This window comes from Sebastes umbrosus, chromosome 14 (genome assembly GCF_015220745.1).
Source record: "Sebastes umbrosus isolate fSebUmb1 chromosome 14, fSebUmb1.pri, whole genome shotgun sequence".
NCBI lineage: Eukaryota > Metazoa > Chordata > Actinopteri > Perciformes > Sebastidae > Sebastes > Sebastes umbrosus.
In genome coordinates, this window is record NC_051282.1 from 19,773,024 (window position 1) to 19,797,711 (window position 24,688).

The following is a 24,688-nucleotide window of genomic DNA, read 5'->3' on the forward strand; positions in this document are numbered from 1 at the left end:
AGGAAATTCACATCATAGACAGCAGAATACAATGAAACATAAATAATTAAATAAAAAACAATAGAATGGGAAAATAAAGAAACAGCATATTCATACAATTAAATTATGAATTTTCATACACATTAGCACACAAGCATACAAAAGACTAAAATTCAGCTGATTGAAAAAAGAGTTTTAAGACGGGATTTAAAAGTCGTGACAGAGTCTGCTGATCTAATGCTCAGTGGAAGACTGTTCCAGAGTCGGGGAGCCAGTACTGCAAAAGCTTGATCACCTTTTGTTTTTAACCTGGTCTTTGGAACAGTTAAAAGACCCAGACTGGCAGACCTGAGGGGCTTGTTTGGACAGTACCGTGTGAGGAGCTCAGTTATATACTCCGGTGCCAGGTCATTCAGAGCTTTATATGTGATTAAAAGCACTTTAAAATCAATTCTAATATTTGATATTCTCTTAAACGTAGTAGCTGACAGGTGTGATAGCAGAGATCCTTTCCTCTAACCCGAGACACACTCTGAGAGCACAGAGCATAATCTGTTGACATGTGACAGGAAAGACTCTGTGAAACATGTCCTGGGGCTATCTTTTGTCAGCTCACCCTGATTCAAGTCTAATAAGTCTATCCTCTTTTTCCACAGATAGGTGTCAGAATACCCCTGCCTGTCCATCCAGAGGCTTCCTTCTCGCCTGCGGTCAGAGTCACCACAGCTAATGGTATCAAACTTTTCAGTAATAAGTCACACATCACCGTGGAGAGGGTGTCTGAGGAAGGTCTGTTTGTGAAGTTGTGTGAGTACTGTGTGAAAGTGGCATGATTGGATTTCCCAGAACAGAGGTGGAAATTTCCCAATAGTTCCTTGGTGATTTAGTGGGAAGATAATCATCCTGGGGCGCCGGCTGGCACCATCACAAAACCACATCTCAATCAACCTTGCTGCAACTCTCCATCACCTCGCGATGAAGCAACGCAAGCAACGCAAACTCAAGCATCCTTTAACCTGATTAGTGCAGTGAGCTGTTACAAGCTCCCGTTTGCCAATGGTATCTGTATTTGTTTACCTCATTCAGCACAGCCATCACAGGTTTGGCCCAGACAGTTTTCCGTGGCTGCCTGATGGTACTTGAGTTGATGGTTGTATCTTCAGGCTAGATACTTCTCAACAGAGGTCCTTTTCACCCACCCCCACATGTCAGAAACCTTGAGGTCTGTTCATGCCACTTCTTGCTCTCGCTGTTCACCGTTTTCGGTTGTCATAACACATCCCCAGGGCAGTGGCTGGATGTGCACAGCTTTAACCTGTTGCTCAGAGTTGAGACGGGGAGAAATAAGGCCCCCCTTCGAACCGTTTCCAAACAGTACAGGAGGCACATTTACCTCTTTCTCTTTCTCTCTCTCTCTCTCAAGGTCGCGGGGTTCTCGCTGTCTGTCCTTTATCTTTCAGCCCTGAGGAAAGGATGAGATGAGCTTACTGGTTTTCCTCCACACCTGAGCACCACGGGCACAAACCAGACTCCAGGTGTGGAGCACGATCACGCCACTCCGACTGACCGAGAGATCACATGTGGTTAGTTTATCACTATAGTTTAATGCACATTCATTGTGCAAAGTTAGGGTTCTTTCCAGTTGTTACCTCCACCAAGGAAACTACATCTTAGCTCCCATTTGTGTGCATGTGTCTGCTCGTTAGTTATCAGTATATAAGTATTATCAGCGAAATGTAGTTTAGGTATAAAAGTAAAAGTAATCCTTATGATAAATGGCCCCATTCAAAGTGTTGTAATCATCATATAGGCCTATCATAAATGTAATTGGAATATTATTATCGATTCATTAACATGCACGCAGTATTTTAATGTTATCAAGGGAGAGCTAGATTTCTATAGTATTGGTTAGTTATACAGCTGTCAATCGATTCAAATATTTAATCGCAATTAATCGCATGATTGTCCATAGTTAATCACAAATTGATCGCACATTTTTAATCTGTTCAAAATGTACCTTAAAGGGAGATTTTTCAAGTATTTAATGCTCTTATGGGACATGGAAACATGGGATCGGGCAAATATGCTGCTTTATGCAAATGTATGTATATATTTTATTATTGGAAATCAATTAACAACACAAAACAATGACAGATATTGTCCAGAAACCCTCACAGGTACTGCATTTAGCATAAGAAATACGCTCAAATCATAACATGGCAAACTGAAGCCCAGCAGGCAACAACAGCTGTCAGTGTGTCAGTGTGCTGACTTGACTATGACTTGCCCCAAACTGCATGGGAAGGGGAGACTCGTGGGTACCCATAGAACCCATTTCCATTCACATATCTTGAGGTCAGAGGTCAAGGGACTCCTTTGAAAATGGCCAAGACAGTTTTTCCTTGCCAAAATTTAAGTTTGGAGCGTTATTTAACCTCCTTCGCGACAAGCTGGTATGGCATGGTTGGTACCAATGAATTCCTTAGGTTTTTTTTAGTTCATATGATGCCAGTATCTTTAAGCTTTAAAACTGAGCCTGCTACAACCTAAAAATCGCAAGTTGCGATAAAGAAATTAGTGCTGTTAAAACGAATTTGCGTTAACACGTTATTATTGCGTTAACTTTGACAGCCCTAGTTAGTTTAATCCACAATGTATATTTTAGTATATAAAATCTTGATCTGAAATGTAACTCTAGCTGCCTAAATGTATGTTTCCTTCTGAGATGTAGTGGATGTGTAAAGTATCATAAAATAGAAATACTCACATAAAGTACAAGTACCTCGAAATTGTACTTAAGTGCTTTACTTAAGTTACATTCCACCATTGGTGCTCTTATTTGAATGAAAAAAGTTGTCTAGCATTGTAATTGTCTAACTTAATGTGTGTTTTTTTCCAGATGCAGAAATGTTGAGGTATTCACTGAAATTTTAACAAATTTAGAGGATTGTACTTCCTTGGTGGCCGTCTAAGTGGATTGTCAAAGAATGCTATTTCCTGGCTTTGCTCCTTTGGGGGCTCCAGCTGGAACCAAACCAGATTTAGCGCTGGATCAGTCTCCCTGTCCTGGTTAGACAACATGGCAGCAGAGTTGTTGTTTGGTAGAGGAAGAAAGCGCTCAGTGTACTCCGTGACAACCCACCTCTGTAACACTGTTTTGTTCATCAAGAGAACATAATACGTTATTGAATCACTTCTACACGACATACTTAATGATGTTTTCCAGGCAATATAATACATCATAACTCTCCAATGATTGCCCAAGACAGACAGAGAGAAGAAGCCAATTATGAGGAGCAAAATCGCCTTGGGTCAACAATTTTTGGATACCAGTCATTTTTTGAAGGCACACTGATCTTCTCACTCCCCCCGAGGGGAGATGATCCACTCGTCTTTGAAGCGGTGATGAGACGCTGAATGAAAGCAAATGAGGGCCTGTCAGGGATGACAGGAGAAACTCATAAGCTCCCAGTGTCTCACTGGGTTCTGGTGGGAAAAGGGTCCAGAGGCGGGGCGGCACAGGCCCCCCTGGAATCTGATTCTACCATTGTAGGTGATAGGTAGTTGGCTTGCTAGTATCAGAACCTCTGTATGACGTCACAAAGTCAATCAAACAACCACAAAGAGATGCAAAAAAATACAAAAAGAACCAAAACGACTATAAAGAGACACAAAACAGCTGTGAAGACATGCAAAACGACTACAAAGAGATGCAAAACAACCACGAAGAGATGCAAAACGACTACAAAAAGATGCAAAATGACTACAATGAGACGCAAATCAACCACAAAGATGCAAAACAACAATAAAAAGATTAAAAAATGACTAAAAAGAGCTGCAAAATGACTACAACGAGATGCAAAACAACCACGAAGAGATGCAAAACGACCATAAAAAGATGCAAAACGACTACAAAGAGACACAAAACAGCCATGAAGAGATGCAAAACAACCTAAATGAGACGCCTAACAACTACAAAGAGACACAAAACGTCCATGAGGACATATAAAATGGCCATAAAAAATCCAAAACTACTACAAAGAGGCACAAAACAGCTGTGAAGAGATGCAAAACAACCAAAAAGAGACGCAAAACAACCACAAAGTGCCACAAAATAACCACAGAGAGATGCAAAATGACCACAAAATGATGCATAACGACTACATAAATGACTGCTGCAGGAGAGGTGGGGGACCTTTTACATGTCTGTGTCCAGGGGCCTGTTGTTGTCTCATAATCTATCCATGGCTGTAGGTTATTTGGAGTTCCAGATAGTAGCTATTTACTGATATCATTTCATGTTAGAATACTTAAAGTTGTTTATTTGGCATTCATTTATTGCAATTTCATTTACAGAGTGGAGAAAGAGGTGCCTTTCCCACGGAGAGAAGGTGATCAGCCTCTCGTTCCTCCTCCCAGCTTTATTTAGTCTGACCTCAAAGAGCACAGAGCGATCATACAGCTGTCAGACGCTCACACACACACATCCAGCCCTGTGGCCATACCACCTGTGACACCCAGACCTCTGAGGATGAGAGATGCAGTCCACCCCTGCGGTCGGATTTGGATGACGGCTCAGCCGGGACGTGAACACAAACAGCAGCATGGCACGGAGCGCCACGCTGGGCTTCCCCTGCCTGACAGCTTCCTCCCCACAGTCATGCACCCACTCACAACCACACTCTCTCATGATCAAGTCGTGTGTGTGTCAGTTAGCGTGCGGTTCACAGAGCTCAAAAGATAATAGATTGTGATGGCACATTATTGTGCGTCTGAATCCTTTAATGACAGTGATGATTTAATGAGTGAGAAGAGCACTCCGGGACATAAAGACAACAGACGGCATCATTGTGTAGCTGTAGATATTAACAAGTAATCACAGACGACGTTCCAGACTTATGTTCTGGAGATGTTGCTGGTTGAGAGAACACAAAGCTCTTCCCTTTATCTGTGTTTTTCTGCTTTTGAATATTGTTGAACTGGGAAAGTTTTGTTTTGGTTGTAATGGAGGTCAGTGTGTGTGTGTGTGTGTGTGTGTGCAGCTGAGGCAAAGGCAGAGGAGTACCATAGATTGAGCATAGGGAGTCAGTTATGAAGGTGCATGAGGTCTTATCATGTCCTATCACAGCGGCTGCAATGTAAACCGTGCTGTTGCTGCTGCAGGTGTTTCTGTGGAGCAGCATGGGAACAGACTCCCCCAGGAGTTTCCCAGTGGGGGATGAGGAGGTTGGAGGGGGGGAGTGGTCAAGGGAATACCAGCACACATTTTTGCAGGGCATCTTTGCTGTGTGAAATCAATTCACAAGCACTACTTGTGCAGTGCGCTGCCCTATCTCCTGGGCTATATGCTATGTCTTTAGCCACATCTCTCAAACATCCAGCCCTCCTTTAACCATTCTCTGTTTTTGCCTAAGTTTGTCTGTTGAAGATGTTTATTTATTAAGTTAATTTTAGACACTAATGTTTAACAAAGCCAGCTAGCGATAGTCGTCAATGTGAACTAAGTAAACTAATAAGAAGGCCACAGCCCCAGTTAGAGTCTCTTTGTGAACGGAGCAGAGCCGCAGCGACGATTAGTTTCATTATCGATCAATCTGTTGTTTCGTTTTTTGATTAACCCCCCTGAGAACGGGGGAACCCAACCAACTTTACTGTCTTTCAGAGACTGTAGCAGGTTCAGTAGAGCTAGAGTGAAGTTACAGATATCAAATGAAACAAGAAAACCTTAAATAATTATCCAAATTTAGGCGAGGAAAAACTGTCATGGCCATTTCCAAAGGGGTCCCTTGACCTCTGAACTCAAGATATGTGAATGAAAATGGGTCCTATGGGTACCCACGAGTCTCCCCTTTACAGACATGCCCACTTTATGATTATCACATGCAGTTTTGGGCAAAAAAACATGCATGTGACACACATGTTTTTTTTAATGCAGTATAAATGTGTTATTTCCGCCTATTCTAAAATGATGTATTCGAATATTTCTGCATACTGGGGTCCCTAAACAGTCTTGAATTACATGAATTGTTTATCACTGTAAAGCTGAGACTCTTATGGATCCAAAGAGCCTAATTATCTTCATGATAAAATGACCTGCGGTGACCTCTAGGATAATCACAGCCTCATGAAACTTTACAACCACAAATTAGAGACCTAGAGCATTCAGAGGATGCTACAGGATGCCTCTGGAAATAGCGAACTCTTCTTTGTCTGCTTATATTTTGTGTATTAAATCCATACTGTAGTAAATAAATAATCTTGTTCTTTTCTCTGTCCTCAGGTGAAAATCCATCATTTCAGCTCCGCTGCCCGCTCAATTGACCGTCACACATGTATACACCTTCTCTACACCCGTGCGTCTCATCACCCATTGTGAGGAGCTCAGCCACCATCCCAGTCCACCGCAGCCTCTGCGTTCGGCCCCCCCATAGAGGTATGCACTCAGCCTTGTCATAGCTCTAGGCAGTGCATGTTCTTGTTGTGGGTTGAGCAATTGCATTAGTCATTTCACATTCCAAATTCCTACCCCATGCCGTATTCACAACTCTTCACGTCTCTCTCGCTCGCTTTCCCCCTCTTTTTTTTTCTGCACCAAATCCATTTCCCCCCTCATCCTCTTCATCATTTAATTTTCTCTCTGTGCCATGTCGGGGTGTTTGTGGGGATTAGACCCGGCACTGATGCTATCTGAGCAACCTTCTCGTCAGAGGCGGAAGTCTTGTAGGGTTTAGACCTGAGGCTCAGAGGTTCCGATTACAGGACGGGACGGCGCTTTGTGTCCTTGAGCAAAGTATCTACCAAGCCCTCTACGCCTCAGTTAACATCTACTGTTCTTACACAAATGAGTGATGTATAAACCTCAAAGTTATGTATGTTGCTTTGGATATTATCTTTTTTTCGCCAAGCAAAGCAAATATAATGCATATTTCAAAAAAATTACCCGCTGTGCCAATTCATCTTCATCCATCAGAGCACAGTGCAGCGGTGCAGCGTAGTAACCTTTACCTGAACCAGGCCGATGCAGACACAAGAGATAGTGTTACCGCCAGCGTCACCCTACATTGTCTATGTCATTCAGTGTCTCAGGGCGACAGAGAGAAGCTCCAGCATACAGCGGGTAGACTGCCCGCACAGGAAAACCTGACAACAAACACACACTCTCATATCACTCCCACTGAAGTGACCACAGGTGTGCACATGGCAAGTATGCATGCACACACATATGCAAAAACCTTTCTGCCCTCACCTGTCTGCTGTCAGGACTGTTTCAAACACACACACAGGAGCTCGCATATTGCACCCCTTGCTCCGTCCAACCCCCCACCCCGCTCAAAGCAGCAGCCACCCTCGGGGCTTGTGCGTGCGAATCCGGCTGTGGACTCAGCAGCCCCCATCGCTGCACCCCCTCCACTCAGAGTAGTGAGGGAAATGAAGGCTTTAGGAGTTCATTATAAAACAACAACAGCAGGAGCAGGGGATAGGCCTCCTGGGGCCGAAAACTATCCCTTCTCATCCCTCCATCCTCATCTTCCTCCTTTATGTCCCTCAATATCTCATCCCTGCTCTCTGCGACACACTCCTCTCTGTTAAAAAATACAGCATTCATGTTGAATAAAGTTAAATATTGATCCGCAATATTATAATACGACGAGTTAATATAGTGAGTCAGTAGTCTCGGCGTGTGAACCCGTTTGACCTGACGGCTGACGCATTTATGTATCACTGAACTGAAGTTTTCAACTTTATTGTCTAAGAGGGGAAATTAATATTGAAGCAAAGGATACAAGCACAGCTTTATATTGGTAATATAATACTTTTATTAGATAGACAAAAACATATTGTTGCTGTCCAGTGAAAACCACTTATCTCAAAAATGTCAACTTTTTGTGAGCTAAGAAAAAAACATTCTTTTCAGCTTTGTGACATTTTGTTTTGCAGCCAATCCAGATTTTTTTTTTTAATAGTGTATTTAACTTTATAACTGGGATAATTTCCTCGACCCCATAAATGAACACTTAATCCATCAGTATCTGAAATTTTTTTTTTCAATGATCACACTTTAAAGATCTACAAAAAATGTTTTTATTTATTTAAAATTGATTTAATTTAATTTTTATTTTTTAAGTCGTATGTCAGGGAATGTCCTCTTCTGTTGAAAATTTAAAATTAAATTAAAAGTAAATGAAAAACAAAAAAAGGCTGAAGAAAATACTTTTCTTTTTACTTTTTTTTGCAATTATCACATTTTAAGAATCTGAACATTTTTTGTTAATTATTTATATTTAATTTAAGTAATTTTTTTTATTTTTTAGGTCCTTCAGGGAATGTCATAATCTGTTGAAAATTAAAAAACTAAATAAAAAGTTAAAAAAGTAACTTTCAAAGGATTTTATCTATACATAATTGACAATGTTTGATTTTGAGATACATGAAGAAAAATTGATGATAATTCTCTTTTACATGAGGAAAGCCTTACTTATTGTCATATGGCTGAACTTGAGTGACATTTGGCTCATCTCATAGTTTTATCATGTTTTTTTGTTACATAAAATTGGCAGATTTTTGCCTCAAGGCATGCAGTATACTCATCACACTGTGAGATCATTTGCTCCAACAACATAATAAACTGTACATCCATTATAGAGATTTTTAAGGTCATTGAACCTATGAGAAAAACTTTTGAAATTGGGTTCTCTTGTTGATGTTCTAATAAGGAATAATAATGTGTAATCATAGTAATTAGAGAGCAACATCAAAAGCACCGGAGCACACATTATAAATGCCTCATACAATAGCCCTCTGTGTGCTGGAGGTTCACTGATGCTCTGCAAATGAGTGGAAAGTTATGATTCACGGATAATAGCGCGTAAACTGCTCTCAATGTTACTTTCTAACGGTGAATCGGCGGTCAAACGCTCCATAAGACAGCACTCTCCTGAGTCACCATCTTTGTCATCATCGTCATTATGATTGTCATCACGGTTGGTGTGCTGGCTGGAGGCACAACACCTGTATGCGTGCCCTCGCCTTTTACTAGGCGGTTGAGGGTGATGCAGCGAGACCACAGGCCTTTCAGATGAAAAGGAGGGCAGGGCGGTATCAGCAGGAAGTGGTTTGGCTCCCTAGATGCAGGTCGCAGAGTTTCAGGCAGGTGTATTGCTGTTGCGTGTGAAGTGTGTGTGCACGGTTGACCGCCTGCGGCAACTGAACGAGACACAACAAACACATCGTTCTTACAAATGCATGTCCATTTATTAATCTTATTTATTTTAAATAAGAATGCAATGCAACAAGATTAACCAAAAAAAACAAATCTGGAGATATGTATTACCAAATTCAAAAGAAACTGTACAAAAATCTAAAATATGATCTTTAAAACAAGGACAGGACTGCATAGCTCATAAATCTTACTGATATTTGCCAAAAGATGGAGTGAGGTAGAAAATTACGATTCCACATTGTCATACGCCTGGAGCCCTGACATGAGTTATATATTCATATCATATATACAGTTCAGAATCACTCAAACAAAACACAAACTGGCCAGTAACATGGGTGCACTTTTGACCTGCACACATGGACACGTGAGAGTTGTCTTGGATAAGTGAGTAAACATGGGGATTTTCTTTGATTAGCAATTTGGGGAAACTAAAGAGCACAATTAGCCCTCTTCAAAGGCATTTAGAACAAAGATGTGGCTAAATTAGACCAAATAGTTCAGTCAGGCAATTTTAAACTTGAAAGTATAGCATAGTGCGTGCTTCTATAAATAGAAGAAATACAAGAGGAGGGCTGGTATGTTCAGAAATTCTTTTTTTGATGTGTTTTTCAAAGACTGTTTGGTGTTTCCCTCTCTATTACCCCGGGTATTTCCCTTTGTTCTGTTGAGCACACATTAGGCTACATGTAGACATTTCCATAGACATTTCCATAAGAGCAACTGAAACCCAGCTTGTGTCTTTACACAATAATACAATGTATATCAGTGGCACCCCTCGAAGCTTCCAGTGATTCTGTTTAAACATATATTTAGACCTTTTTCTAATGTCTATGATTACTTTTAATATCATATGTAAGAGCAACTTAAGTGCTTTTTAATCAGAAATGAACTCCTAAAGTTTCTCCACAGCAGACAGAAAGACAGACAGCTGGATTCCTTTTAAGGCCATTTTAGCCTCAGTGGCAATTACAAGAAGGTTAAAGTATAAAGCAGCAGTACAACAGACACAATGACTGATACAATAAATAGTCAAGTGGAAGGGGGCCAATGCAATTACAATACAACAAAGTCACTGCCAGAGCTCCCCTGCAGACGGGGTTTGACGTCACACCGCTGGTGACGTCCAGTCCAGTCCAGTCAAGTCCGGTACCTGTGTTAAGAGCTCATTTCCCTCCGTCCCAGAGGAGTTCAGTGCATCCAGCGAGAGAAAAGCAGTTTGAAAACATCCTCACCTAAGCGTATCAAATCGGTGATGATTAGCAAAAAACAAAACAGCAATATTATAATATTACAAGTGTGTGTTCCTCCCCAAATAACATGCAGGTCAGACTGGAGATCCCTCAGTGAATTGTCTATAGGAGTCAATATGATGAACTGTGTCTCTCCCACATTTTTTTTCCAATGGATCAAGTCTTTATTTCTTCTATGTCATCATTTGTCATGCGTCTTTGCAGGTATACACCTCCTCCTCCCTCACACATGTCTGACACTCCACGTGGCAGCACCAGCGTACCTGGCAGTGGCAGGACATGCTGGTGAGGCGCATGGCCGTGTTGTAACCGCGCCCGCAGCACAGACTCTGACAGCTGGTGTCTTTGGCGCACGATCGGCCACCCGTGCCAGGGGAGTAGCGTGAGGGCCTGCAGAAGCTGGGGGACTCTTCCAGGTAGACCAGGTCAGTAGTGCGGAGGCTCTGGCTGTGGCGACGGGGCCCGGCGAGCTCCGTCTCCCCGGTGGCCGCGTTGGTGACGCTCAGCACTCGCACTGCGGTGTCATGCCTGTACTTCAGCAGCCGCCCAGTGTCGTGGAAAGGAGACAGCTGCTTCCAGCAAGTCCGTACGGCACAAGAGCCGGAGACGCCGTGACACTTGCAGGTTGTTTTCAGGCCGCTCTTCACCGCCTGAGATAGGAGGGAGGGGAAGAAAAAAAAGGCAGAGATGTCAGTTTGTTCAGTTTGATTCATTACCTGGCCTCTTATCTGGGAGATCTATCTGGACAGACAGTTTCCTGCAGGGTGGGTAGGGGGTGAGGGGTGGTGGTCTGCAGATAGGGTGCCTCAGTCAAACATTTTGACATAATGGATTGAGGGGGGACTGTTCAGAATGTCGTATTTCATTTACCTCACATTTCTCACTTGGACAGCTCTTGCAATTTCTCAATGTGTTGAAACTAGCTCTGTCTGCTTCTCCCCTGTCTCTCTACCCTAAAGCCTGAGGCACAGGTGACAAATGGTGCAGACAGTGGAATCTCTCCACCCTGTTCTCTCTACATGCCTGCTCATGGAAAACATTGATAAGAATTTCTGCGCAAGAAGTGCCAAAAAAGAAAATGTAGCAGCGGTTTGCCACTGATTTAGGTTAATAGTTCACTGATGGTCAGTGATGAGAGCTGACGATCACTCAGCCTGAGACCTGCTGTCTTGGCGGGGGCCAGAGACAGGTCACACAGACGGAGCCAGAGGGTACTTCTGGGTTGAAAAGTGCTGCTCAGTTCCTCCCTTTGCAGGTATGAACCCCTCAGGGGCTTCAGTACTGAGAGACGAGGGGGCCGTGTTTTTGTTAACTCGGCTCGTGGTCTCTTCCCGGCCACATTGGTGTAAAGTGAGGAAAACATTTAACTCAGTAAAGATGAGATAAGATCCTCAGTTCTTCCTGTTTCTCTTTGTCTCCACTGGCTCTACCTAAGTGTGAGCTGCAGGAGCAGGACCCCGGGGCCTGCCATTTCAGAGCTACACAGTGGTGGTTATGAACATTAGGGTAGATTTATGAAGAGCATCCAGTAAGTGGGAAAAAATGCTTGCTCGTATATTAAAAAGAGGCCTCTGTTATAATCGTTCTCTCCGACATGAGACCTTTAATTTTCTGTGGGCCCGCACAGCAAGCTTTATCATGTCTGAGAACACCTGGCTCCAGCGATCCCAAAGCCGTCTTGTCTCCCTGTTACACTGCCTCACCCTCTGCCTCTGTGTGTTATCCACCAAGGCCAACGACGGCAGCAAATAAGGGGGCGTTTGTCTGGCTGGCACTGTGAAAAACATGCAGGTGAGGATTCTGCATCCTCTGACGGCGCTGGAAGAGTGGCAGAGGTATAATTGTAATGTAAAATTGCAGCCCAACTAATTGAGCAAAGTGTGGCTCAGGTGATGTTTGTGGTGCCTCAGGCTCGGGAGGAACTGCATCATAAAGTGACGAGGGTGCACATTTCGCCAAAGCACATTTGATGTCATATTTATTTATGTTCATTTGTTCACACTCACCCGAATTCCAACGTTGATGTTGTGAGCGTCGACTTGAGCCCTCAGGTCCTTGCTGACCTTCTTTTGGCCGAGGAACTTCTTGAGGAACTTGGTGCTATATTTCAGGTTGTCACCGCAGATCCCCCACTGCCACGCTTCTCGGTGCTGGATGCCGGGGGAGTCGTCGCACGTGCACCTCTCCATTCGGCCCGAGCTGCAGGCTTTGGCGAGTGCATGGGTCAACGCCGCAGAGGACACCGCCAGTAGGAAGGCAGTCTCCTTGAATGCTGGGATAGATGCAAAAGACATCAGAGGAGGTGGATTCATTTTGTGCAAAAGATTAAAATCAGGAGCCAAATTTACAGAGGTTTCAATGCAAGAGCTATTTGTGGCATTAAAAACGTGGTCTGAGTGCAAACTGTGTACAGCTTAAGGGCTTAATTCATAGTTTACAATCATCAAAATGTCTTTTGTGCCACTGAGTAAGCCTTTAAGCCAAGATGTTTACAAAGAGCTCACTACGTTGTCATGGTTTACTACAACCTCAACGTTATTCTGCAAGTTTGCTTGTGTCATAATTCCTCCTCTGACCTTTCCTTTTGGTTACGCACTGTTATTTGCTTCACGCAGAGCCGTCACCAGGGTATATTTTGATCCAATTAATTATTATTTTGACTAGGAAGGATTTTCCCAGATGAAAGTGGGTAATCATGCCACCCTTTTCCTCTGGGAATGGGCGCTTTCCCGAGATAAAAATAACCACAGGGCCTGAGCGCTCTCCACCGCACCACATTTCTTGGCTTTCTACTCCCTCATTACCTCCATGCTGACCTGTTCATGTTCTCCCACACACTGATATCCATATGCATAAAACATTTTCTGTGCACAGCAGACCTGCAGGGGACTTGAGCTATATCCAATATGGTGATTTAGTATGTGCCTATCTTTTTTTTTTTTTCAAGTGTAACTAATCAATGGTAAAAATTAAAAAAAAATACTCAAGTACACAACTTTTGGAAAACTTTTTTCATAGGTTGTATCAAGTCAAAGGATGGTGCAAAACATTATAAAAAACTCAGAAAAGAAAAAGGATTTAGTCTCTCAGAAATGCTTTGGTGTAAAACTTTCAAGAAGTATGCAAGAATAACTTTGACTTTAAATAACATAGAGTTGCTTTGTCACATCTCTAATAAATAGGAAAGCTTATTCTAGCAATCTCTCCAGATGCTAAATACTATTGGAGTAGTTGAAACTAATTTCTATGTTGTAAAATCAGTGAGGCAGAAAAGGAAACTGTAAATACATTCGTGTCTTGCTTTAAACCAGCAGCAACCAGAAAAAACTAAAAAAAAATATATAATGATGTTTGCATTTTATTATCAAAGACGTAGCCTAATATATTAACTGATATTAATTTGATACTTTTCTGTGATAATTAACACGCTTTTATATGAAAATGTAACTTTAGATGTTTATATTTGATTACATCCCTGTTGACATGTGGTTTATAAGTCACACCATTGATAAAAACTATCAATATGAATATTTTATTAAAGTTAGACCACATCATGTTTGATTACAGTCTCCAGTCTTGGCTCCAAACGTTTGTAACAGCTGGAGGGAAACAATTTTCTCTCTCTCTCTCTCACGACTTTTGTTAGATAATCACTTGGTTATAAGATAAATAGATATTGCCATCAGCATCAGGGTCATGCAGGCACATGTCTACTCAGAGACGCATATAAAACATAAAACTGCATGTCATCTAAGTGAGTGATGGAGGAGATAAAAAAAAAAAGCTATGCACCTTTCTCACTTAAGGTACATAAAGATAAAACGCATAATTGCGCAACTGGATGGTCTCAGGTTCGAACCCAGCATTACCTGCTTTAGGTGTTAAAGGTCCCATATCGTAATCATTTTCAGGTTCATACTTGTATTTTATGTGTCTACTAGAACATGTTTACATTCTGTAATGTTAAAAAAAAACTTAATTTTCCTCATACTGTCTGCCTGAATATACCTGTATTTACACTCTGTCTGAAACGCTCCGTTTTAGTGCATTTCAATGGAACTGCAACAATTGCGTTGCTAGGCAACAGTTTGGGTCCATGTTTACTTCCTATCAGCTGATGTTATTTACATACACTGCAACAGGAAATAAACTGGGACATATTTAAAATGTTTATGTTTAAAACCGTGTAATGGTCTAAATATTGTATGTTTGTGACCTCACAAATGGACAGAAATCCTAACGACTTGTTTCAAACGCAAAATTTCTGTGTGTATTTCTCCTTATATTGAGCGTTTTGATAGATTAACAGTATTTATATAGCACTTAAACCTATTTTATAATATAAAAGACCTGAAAATCTCACTTTTTACAACATGGGACCTTTAACTAAATGCTGAAACTGTAAAGCTTGTTGAAGTTTTCTCACCTCTTTTCAGGAGGCTTCCTCGGCCGTCCAGGCTGCAGTTCCAGCGCTCGTTCCTGAACTGATAGCGACACTCCAGCAGGCTGAGTCGCACCGACTCCCGCAGCGTCTCGGCCAGACCGGGCTCTCTGCGACACAGACGCTTCTGCCGCCTGGTCAGAGTCATCTGCTCGCACTGTTTCAGGTGGGCTTTACCTGTCGGTGGTTCATTGGAAAAAGGACCTGGTAAAAACACCAGGGGTTCACGACCTGTCAGCCTGGGAGTGGAAAGAAAGAAAAAAACACATTAGAGATTGTAAGTAAGTAGACTGAGGGATTCACTGAGGGATCTCCAGAATCTGCATGTTATTTAGGGAGGAACACACACTTGTAACATTATAATATTGCTTTTTATTTTGCTAATCATCACCGATTTGATATACGCTTACGGTGAGGATGTTTTTTAAAGCATTTGTAAGTAAGCCTTTTGGAATAAACTATAATGGTGAAATATTTTTTTCCAATATTATTATTATTATTAGGCCTAATGGAAATAGATATGACTTTGTTTAGGCTGCCACCTGAAAATGTTAATTTACTCCCACAGTAAACTGAAATTTAAAAGAGAAATATTATTTTAGTTTTCCTGATTGATAACAATACTCTAAACAATATCCTTATAGGCGGAATAAATGAATAGTATTTTTTTTTCTTAATATTTTATTCTAACGTTTTTATCTATTCTTTTGTTATTATACTGTTTAACTTGCACCAACAAAACCAAAGCAAATTCCTAGTGTATACCTCTACACCTGGCAATAAACACCATTCTGATTCTAATTCTGATTCTAATTCTGATTCTGATACTGATTCTGATTCTGATTCTAATTCTGATTCTAATTCTGATTCTGATACTGATTCTGATTCTGATTCTAATTCTGATTCTGATTCTAATTCTGATTCTAATTCTGATTCTGATACTGATTCTGATTTAGCAAATCGACGAAAAACGCGTAAAAACAGCCAAATAATGAATATTAGTTTGGTTGAGATACATCTTAAATTACTCACTAAGTGATGATTTATTGCAATAAATATAGCATGATAATTTGCAAAACTGTAAGCAGTTTTGAACAATAACAATGCCCCTCAATAGTTTGCGCACAATTACGCGTAAGTGCGTAATTTGGCTAAAGTTTCTCCTTTCTTTAAGGGTTAAAAAACAACAAAAGGCAATAAATTCATGCGTAAAATTTAAATCTGCTGACCCAAAATAAGCTGCAGTGTGCGAGAGGAGGATGCAGAGCGCAACGAGTCGCAGTAGGCAGGCGGTCCGTGGGAGCCTGGAGCGCATGGTGCCGGGTTGGTTCTGCTCTTCATCTCGATGATTCTTCAACGGAGAAAGTCTGAGCCGTTTGGTCGGCGCACCTCTTTAAAGCGGCCCCACATGCACACACAGACTTTCAATATCTGGTGCACCAGGCCCAGTAGTGGACCGCTGGGAGGCAGGGCCCTTTGGGAGAGAGAGAGAGAGAGGGAGAGAGAGAGAGAGGAGGAGAGAGCATCATCTTGCTGCAGCCTCATTGGATTCTCTCAATGTTGTTACTGTATGTTCCCTCCCACTGTAACACCACTCAGGTGGACAGAGCTGCAAGGTTTACCTGCTGTGATGATAGGAGTCTCACCTGGGTACCCATCACAACACATGTTCACCTCTCCAGTCAGCCTGGTTACACACTGAAATCAAAACCTCAAAGAACTTCACCAAACCCCAAATATAACCTTCAAAGGCAGCATATGCATCCAGCATGAGGTGTCCTTGCCTCCTATAGTTTCAAGTTTCAAGTTTCAAGTTTATTTGTCATGTGCATTTAAAAGTACAGTGTACAGTGAAATGCAATGAAATGCATTTTACCCTGGCTCTCTCTCAGCCCTTACAATCTATAAATAGTACATTTGATAAATACTACAATAAATAAGACAATACCTGAGAATAAAATTATAAAACAACCTAAAAACATCCATAAAACAATCCACAGCTCTGCATTCATTTAGTGCTACTGTTCAGTGAAGTGTATATGCTGGATGACTTGTGTCCTGCATGATGCAAAGTGCTTTCTTCCTGCAGCAGGCTGGTGTAAATGTCCTGTAACTGTGGTTAATGGTGATCCAATAATTTTAGATACTGTTTTCACTGTCCTCATCAGGAGTTTGTGGTCATGTGATGTAATGTTGCCAAACCATGCCAGTATGTATCCAGTTAAGATGCTTTCTATTGTGGACCGGTAGAAGTTGATGAGGGTTTTTGTGGACATACCATGTTTCTTTAAACACCTCAAAATGTAAAGTCTCTGTTGTGCCATTTTTATGACACAACTGATGTGCAAGGACGAGGAGAGGGAGTCAGAAATATGGATGCCTAGGAACTTGAAGCTGTTGACAATTTCGACAGGAGTGTTATTTATATAAACAACTATATGGAGAAAGCAAAGAGAGAATCCCCCCATTTCAGACATATAAGTTATGACATTACAATCACTGCAATTAGGCAGCAAAGTCAACCAATCCTGCAAACAAATTAAAGCACAGCATTCAAGAGAACCCCTATGGATGAGAAGTAAATGATCCATGAAGCTTGAGATTAAAGGACACAAACATACAGTATATTATTAAAGGGCCAGTTGTTCCAGTTAAACTGCACACTCAATATGTACTTTCAAACTTCATTGGTCCTTCAGAGAAAAGCCAACCATGGATGGAGCCCCATCTAGTGGATTCAATATAGAAATTCAATCTGGGAACATGAATGGATTTTATGTAGTTAGAGTAAGAACAAAACTGAGGAGATGCAGCAGATTATGTTGATTGATTGAGTGCGTAATCATTTGGGCGATAAAATGTCAGAAAATTGAGAACATTTTAGGAGGATAGACACTTTATAATACAGTGTAAATATTTGTGCAACTACTCTTTGTGATGTTTGTTGTTAAAGGCGACCATAATAATCATCTCTCTCTCTCCCCTCCTGTGGGTGTTTTATGACAGATACCAAATGGTATGATATGATCTGACCTTGAACTTAAATGAAATGCTATAGGTTATATCAGCTATATCCATCAATCCATTATCTGTAACTGCTTATCCTATTCAGGGTCGCGGGGCGGCTGCAGTCGATCCCAGCTGACACTGGGTGAAGGCGAGGTACACCCTGGACAGGTCGCCAGACTATCACAGGGCTGACACATAGAGACAGACAACCATTCACTCTCACATTCACACCTACGGGCAAATTAGATTCAACAATTAAAGCTACAGTGGGTAGAAATGGAGCAAATATGATAAAAAAAAGTTATTTTTTAAAAATGGTCACTATATCCTGACAGTAGTTCATGAGACAGGTAATCTGGAAAAAAATCATGTGCCTCTGTGTCCTCCAGTGCTCCGCCAACCAGCCGGAGCACAGCCAATAGGAATGCTCTCTCTCTGAAAAGACCTGTGATTGGCCAAAGTCTCACGTCACGGGCTAGAATATCTTAAGCCTGAAAACAGAACCATGAGGAGGTGCAGAAGTCTAGTTTTCTCTCAGAACACTTGAATTACAATATGCTGAAAGGTTATTATGGATTTTTGCCCAATGACGCCAAACAAATTGTTGCCTACTGAAGCTTTAACATAACTTGCATGTCTTTGGACTGTGGGAGGAAGCTGGAGAAAACCCCTCCAACACGGGGAGAACATGCAAACTCCACACCACTGTATATATAATTAATGATAATAATAATATATATACATATATTAGATAAGATAAGATAAGATAAGATATTCCTTTTATTAGTCCCACAGTGGGGAAATTTGCAGTGTACAGCAGCAAAGGGGGATAATGCAAAAAACAAGATGCATCAGCTAACACAGTAAAAAAAAAGAGCTAAACAAAGTGTAACAAAATATGAACCATTTAAATAGAAGGAAGTATAAAAATAGGAGCAGTATATACAGTATTGACAATAAACAGACAATTAACAAAATTGTGGAAAATGAAATGAAATTCCACCTGAAAATATTGCATAGTATGAATTACACCTGAGTAGTAATAATGATAATGATATTGCACAGTCTACATATATGTATATATTATATAAATAATATTTTAGATGTTGGCTGTTGCTTGTATGGACACCTCCCATGCCCAGATACTTAAAATAAGCTACCCTAAATCTATAATGGGAGTAATTGATTTGAGTTATTTTATCAAGATTGTTTGCTGAGAAGTTCAGGAGATTACTTTATTTTCATTATTATGCTGATTGAAAAGGATGTATCGTGTTTGTCCTGCACTGTCAATAAGCTTGTAATTCCTGTCCACAACACGGGGCGGTGACAGGGGGAGGAAAACACTGTTGAACAGGACCAAGGCCTATTGAAGGAGGCTAGGACACGAAACCGGGGGCGTGACACACATGCGCAGTAGATCTAATTCTACCGCGCATGTGCAGTAGAACCAGGTTGATGACGTATGATCATTCTCTTTCAATAGGCCTTGACCAGGACCAGGAAGCGAAGAAGGACTCAGAACAGATCAGTAAAGGTACGACTCTTATTTATAAATATATACCATTATTATGACATAAATATTAATCTTTCATTTAAATAAGTGTGGAGGTCAATAACCTGTTAACGTCTAGCGTTGAACCGTGGAAGCTAAAGACAGTAGATAGCGTTAAAGCTCGTTAACTAGCTGTTAGTTTAGTTTAGTAAACTCTGACTGTTTGATGAGGAAGTTATTCAACATTTTAACTTTAAGTGAGTTTATCAGCCAGAGTTGTCTTTGTACGGGACGGAGTGTCTGTTAACCTTTACATTACACTTCCTTAAATAAAGCTAGATAACATTAACGAGCTTCCTCTTGTGTTAGCATTAGCTCATAACCTGAGAGTTAAAGGTAGTGACTCATCTACAAGCTTTAATATAGATAGCTAACATTATGAAATAAATACATATATTATATTATATAAAATATATATTATATATAATATAATATTATAATTATATTATATATATAATATATACATATATATTATATTATTATTATTATTATTATTATATAATATATATATATTATAAATATAGCTAGCTAACATTATAAAATAAATAAATATATTATATTATATATAATATATATTATATATATATTATTATATTATAAATATTATTATAATTATATTATATATATAATATATATATATATATATTATATTATTATTATTATTACATATATTATATAATATATATATAATATATATATTATAAATATAGCTAGCTAACATTATAAGATAAATAAATATATTATAATATATATTATATATATTATATAATATATTATAATATATATTACATAATATATAATATATATTATATATTATATATATTTATTATATTATATACATATATATAATTATATTGTATTATATTATTATTATTATATTATTATTATTGTTATTATATATATATAATATATATTATTATATATTATTATTATATTATTATATTATATTATTATCTGAGTACTTCTTCCACCACTACTGTCAGAATTCTCATCCTAGATATAAAAAATGCTAGTCAAAATGAACATTTCAGATATCCACAATGAGATTATTCCTATCCACAATTGTCATTTCAAATATCCACAGTGCAACGTTTTGGGCTTCCAATTTCAGATATCCACAATTGCATTTTTGATATCTAGAATAAAACAATTCTGGCAGTAGTGGTGGCAGAAGTACTCAGATTCTTTACTTAAGTAAAAGTAACAATACCACACTACTAAAAAAATACTCTGTTACAAGTAAAAGTCCTGCGTTACGTCCAGGCAACTGTCCAAACCCCAAAGATATTCTATTTATAATGATAGAAAACTGAGATGGCATATGTTTAGCATTTTGTTGCTTGATAAATTACTTTAAAGTGATTTTGATTATCAACATAGCTGGCAATTCATTTTTTTGATTAATAGACTCATTGTTTCAGCACTACGTGGTTATGCTGTTGGCAGTGAGAGGCTGATTTGAGGCTAGATAAGGAAGACATACTCTCTGTTGACAGCTAGAAACAACTTGCCTCGGCTCGTTCTGCTCAGCTGTGTGTTAAATATGCAGCTGAAGAGTGCAATAGAGATGAGCATCGTGTAAGTAAAAGAGTGCACATTCTTCAGGTCAGAAACAGCAACTACAGTACATAAGCAGGTGGGAGGTTGAGGAAAACACTACAGAAACAAGATTTACAGCACTTGGTCACTGAACAACTAATTACATGATTAATTAGGATGAAGAATTTGCTAGGGGGAAGAGTGTCAGAGATTTGACATCTTTTTGTTACTGTTAACATAATTTAGACCTGTAACCATTAGTCAATAGTTGATCAACTAATTAATCTGCAACTGTTTTGATAATCGAGTAATTGTTTATGCTTATGCAAAAATGCCATCAAATAAAACATTTAATTAAATAATTGTTTTCTGACAAGTAGGCATTTTTTAATTTTGTGATAGCTATTTGTCATTTTTGACAGTTCATAGACTAAATGATTAAAAAACAATAATGAAAGTAATCATCTGTTGGGGAACCTGAATCCCAGATTTCTGCATACCAACATAGCAGACAAAGGCTGTCTGGGCTCATACTTGTCAATGAACTATGTAACTTAACCTCACTGTCGAGTACAGGTAAACACCTTCCAGACAGACGCAGTGATACAGGTTAAACTTCGGTCTGTGGTTTCAACCTGGCGTCATGACTTCCAGTCTATGATGGCAGTTTCTAGATGGGGAATTTTACTCAAAGATATTGTCGTGTGAACTACTGTTTTTCTATATAACTAGTCTAAAACAAGAGAGAGTGAGACTAAAAGGCCTTTAGAATGTATTTAAAAGTGCACAGTGTCAATTTTAGTAAAAACTTAATGAACTGAATTAATCATTTTTAATTGGCTAATCCATCCATACATTTTCTGCTGTGCATCCTAGTCTAGGTTGCATTGCTTTAATTGATTATATCTAGGGCTTCCAATCAATAAAAATATTTAATCACGATTAATCGCATGAATGTCCATAGTTAATTGCGATTAATCGCAAATTAATTTTTGTATCTGTTCTTAAAGGGAGATTTGTCATGTTTTTAACACTTTTATCAACATGGGAGTGGGCATATATGCTGCTTTATGTGAATGTTTGTATATCTTTATTATTGGAAATCAATTAACAACACAAAACAATGACAAATGTTGTCCAGAAAAAATATGCTCAAATCATAACATGGCAAAGTCAAGCCAAGCCAAGTTACACGTTATTACCGTGTTAACTTTGACAGCCCTAATAAATACATAAAGTGCAGGCCTGGTGCATACAGATTACTCAAACACCTCTCTAAACAGGTATGACTTTAGCTGACTTCTAAATGAATCCATAGAGTCAGTGGACCGTAAGAGTGCAGGTAGAGCATTAATGATCTCTCTGTCATAGTTTACAATGTGGTATCCATATTTTTAGAGACCTGACCACTCAATATTATTTGTCCTTCTGCAGCTGAGCCAAGATGGGTGCCTTCGCTAGCATGTTTAAAGACTTGTTTGGCAAGAAAGAAATGAGAATCCTGATGGTAGGACTGGATGCTGCTGGAAAGACCACCATCCTGTACAAGCTCAAACTGGGAGAAATTGTCACCACAATCCCAACCATTGGTGAGTCCTCTCCTGCATCTTCACGAGTTGTCACCCTCAAGGCTCTTCTTACTAATGCCAAGATATCAAAGCTCTTTCTTCCTTACATCCAGCATCTCTTTGTTTTTCCCTTCATCTGCAGGTTTTAACGTTGAGACGGTAGAATACAAGAACATCAGTTTTACAGTGTGGGATGTCGGCGGTCAGGACAAGATCAGGCCTCTCTGGAAGCATTACTTCCAAAACACACAAGGTGAGAGACTTCCTAATGTTGCCGGATCTTTTAAAGGCTGTTGTACAAGCCCTCTGTTGGTTGAATCATCCAGTACTTGTGGAGACCTCTATCCACTTCCTTCATACAAACCTCACCTGTTTCCCATTTTCAGGCATTATCTTTGTAGTGGACAGTAATGACAAGGAGCGAATTGGTGAGGCGAAGGAGGAGCTGATGCGAATGCTGGCTGAAGATGAACTGACGAATGCTGTGCTGCTTGTGTTTGCCAACAAACAGGTGAGTTTATGTCGCTGGGAGAACCTATCCATTGGCCATTGATCTATTAACGGGGGATTGGCTCACATTCCTTTGATTGGTATAATGAAAGGAACAAATATTGCAGACGCAGTAGTGAAATAAAGGTTAGAGAAGTGGGCTTGAGACCCAGACAGGCAGGATAAATCTGAGTGGATAAAGTGAAGAGCAGCACTTTGTCCCAATTTATTAGATTCGTACAGATATTAGAGATGTTCCAAGCTGATCCTAGGGGTTTGTTTTGGGGCCATTTCAGCCATATTTCAATGGATTAGTATTTGGCTACTCTACTGTGTTTTATCCACTTCCACCTGCTAGTGTTGCAGTGCTGCTCTCCTTTAAGACAGCCTTCTGTAACACCACTGTATAACCGTGAGTGTTTTTGTTGTTCCAACAACTCCAACAGAGCGATAGGTCTTCTTTTTCGCGTCTCGTCAGTTTCAGGAGTCGTACTCTCCCAGTTAAACTTTCATATTATATCAATAATTTAAGCTTCTCAACTTATTAGTTTTGAATCAGGACCATACGTATTTTAGCAGCTCCTGAAAATTAAGGTGTGGTAGATTTACTAGTATACATACATATATATATATATTGAAATATACCATTACCAAATCTCAGTATCATTTATAAAATGGAAAATCCAGTCTGTGCAAACTTTAACATGGAACATCGGTGGCTTTTTTCTCTTGTCGTTAATCAAGTGTTATGTTTTCTGCTCTTTCAGGACCTGCCCAATGCCATGAATTCAGCTGAGATCACCGACAAGCTGGCCCTACACAATCTGCGCAGTCGGCACTGGTTCATCCAGGCCACGTGCGCCACTAATGGAGATGGTCTCTTCGAGGGTCTCGACTGGCTTTCAAACGCGCTAAAGAAAGTAAAATGATCCATCCGTCCACCTCCTGTCTGTCTCTCCTTTCCTCCCTTTTCTCTGCAGCGTTGGACCTCTGGCCAGTGCTCCCCTGTGTACTGTATGGGTGTGTTTTTTGGATGGGTGAATGTGAACACCGTTAACTCTCAAGCACCTCGTTCTTCCAATGTCGGCACATCCACAGGCGCTGGTCTTCACAAAGCAAAGTTAATTATTTTTTTTACGTCTCTGACATTTTGATAACTGTTTATTCACCACGCAAAGACACACAGTATACCAAAGTGTAACCAGCGTCATGTTTAATACGATAAATATCTGACATCACAGATCAGTTCACATTCTCTTGAAAATTATGAGTTTTGGTGTATTTAAGTTTTGACTTTTGTGGTGAAAAAGGTGAACACTGGATACTTATTATTATTGTACACACAGAGGATTAAAAGATCCCTTATGACTGGGTCTAGAAAAGGCAATAAATGTTACAGCGTATGTTTACATGTATGGAGGTGTGTTGAGGTGTATTCTCGTGGTGCTGTGTGAGTTTCAGCTACATCGAGTTATTGGAACGGTGAGGCCTTTTTCCTCCCACTCTGCCTTTTTATTCACTGGTCGCCTTATTTTCTATTGTATGTCGTTTTTTGGGTCTGTTTTCTATTTTATGTGTTTTTATGTTACTGTTGATGCATGCACGACCTGGTTCACTTTAACAGGAGCTGATGTGCCA

The 24,688-nt window shown here is 39.9% G+C and overlaps 2 protein-coding genes and 1 long non-coding RNA gene across 3 annotated transcripts; 2 read left to right on the forward strand and 1 right to left on the reverse strand.

Moving 5' to 3' along the window:
- The first annotated feature begins 177 nt into the window (after positions 1–177).
- Positions 178–8,183, forward strand: LOC119501881. Its single transcript, XR_005209944.1, has 3 exons — positions 178–711; positions 1,403–1,562; positions 6,260–8,183. It is a non-coding gene; the product is annotated as an uncharacterized LOC119501881 (long non-coding RNA).
- Positions 8,184–8,342: 159 nt separating this feature from the next.
- On the reverse strand, positions 8,343–16,762 carry wnt9b (wingless-type MMTV integration site family, member 9B). The gene is made up of 4 exons (XM_037791070.1): positions 16,120–16,762; positions 14,876–15,129; positions 12,456–12,721; positions 8,343–11,099 (listed from the first exon to the last, which is right to left on the reverse strand). The coding sequence occupies exons 1-4, from the start codon at positions 16,203–16,205 to the stop codon at positions 10,638–10,640; spliced, it is 1,068 nt and encodes a 355-aa protein (XP_037646998.1). The 5' UTR covers positions 16,206–16,762; the 3' UTR covers positions 8,343–10,637.
- A 2,519-nt stretch (positions 16,763–19,281) lies between these two features.
- Positions 19,282–23,991, forward strand: arf2a (ADP-ribosylation factor 2a). The gene is made up of 5 exons (XM_037793051.1): positions 19,282–19,436; positions 22,428–22,582; positions 22,704–22,814; positions 22,948–23,072; positions 23,818–23,991. The coding sequence occupies exons 2-5, from the start codon at positions 22,438–22,440 to the stop codon at positions 23,977–23,979; spliced, it is 543 nt and encodes a 180-aa protein (XP_037648979.1). The 5' UTR covers positions 19,282–19,436; positions 22,428–22,437; the 3' UTR covers positions 23,980–23,991.
- The last annotated feature ends 697 nt before the right edge of the window (positions 23,992–24,688 follow it).

What these genes read in the sequence shown, in the direction of transcription:
- arf2a (XM_037793051.1), top strand. Translation starts at nt 22,438, where the DNA reads ATGGGTGCCTTCGCTAGCATGTTTAAAGACTTGTTTGGCAAGAAAGAA. An exon ending in CACCACAATCCCAACCATTG is followed by an intron (nt 22,583 to 22,703) that starts GTGAGTCCTCTC and finishes CTTCATCTGCAG; the next exon opens with GTTTTAACGTTGAGACGGTA. An exon ending in TTGTGTTTGCCAACAAACAG is followed by an intron (nt 23,073 to 23,817) that starts GTGAGTTTATGT and finishes CTGCTCTTTCAG; the next exon opens with GACCTGCCCAATGCCATGAA.
- wnt9b (XM_037791070.1), bottom strand. Translation starts at nt 16,205, where the DNA reads ATGCGCTCCAGGCTCCCACGGACCGCCTGCCTACTGCGACTCGTTGCG. An exon ending in AGGAAGCCTCCTGAAAAGAG is followed by an intron (nt 12,722 to 14,875) that starts GTGAGAAAACTT and finishes CATCTATCCCAG; the next exon opens with CATTCAAGGAGACTGCCTTC. An exon ending in ACATCAACGTTGGAATTCGG is followed by an intron (nt 11,100 to 12,455) that starts GTGAGTGTGAAC and finishes CTCCTATCTCAG; the next exon opens with GCGGTGAAGAGCGGCCTGAA.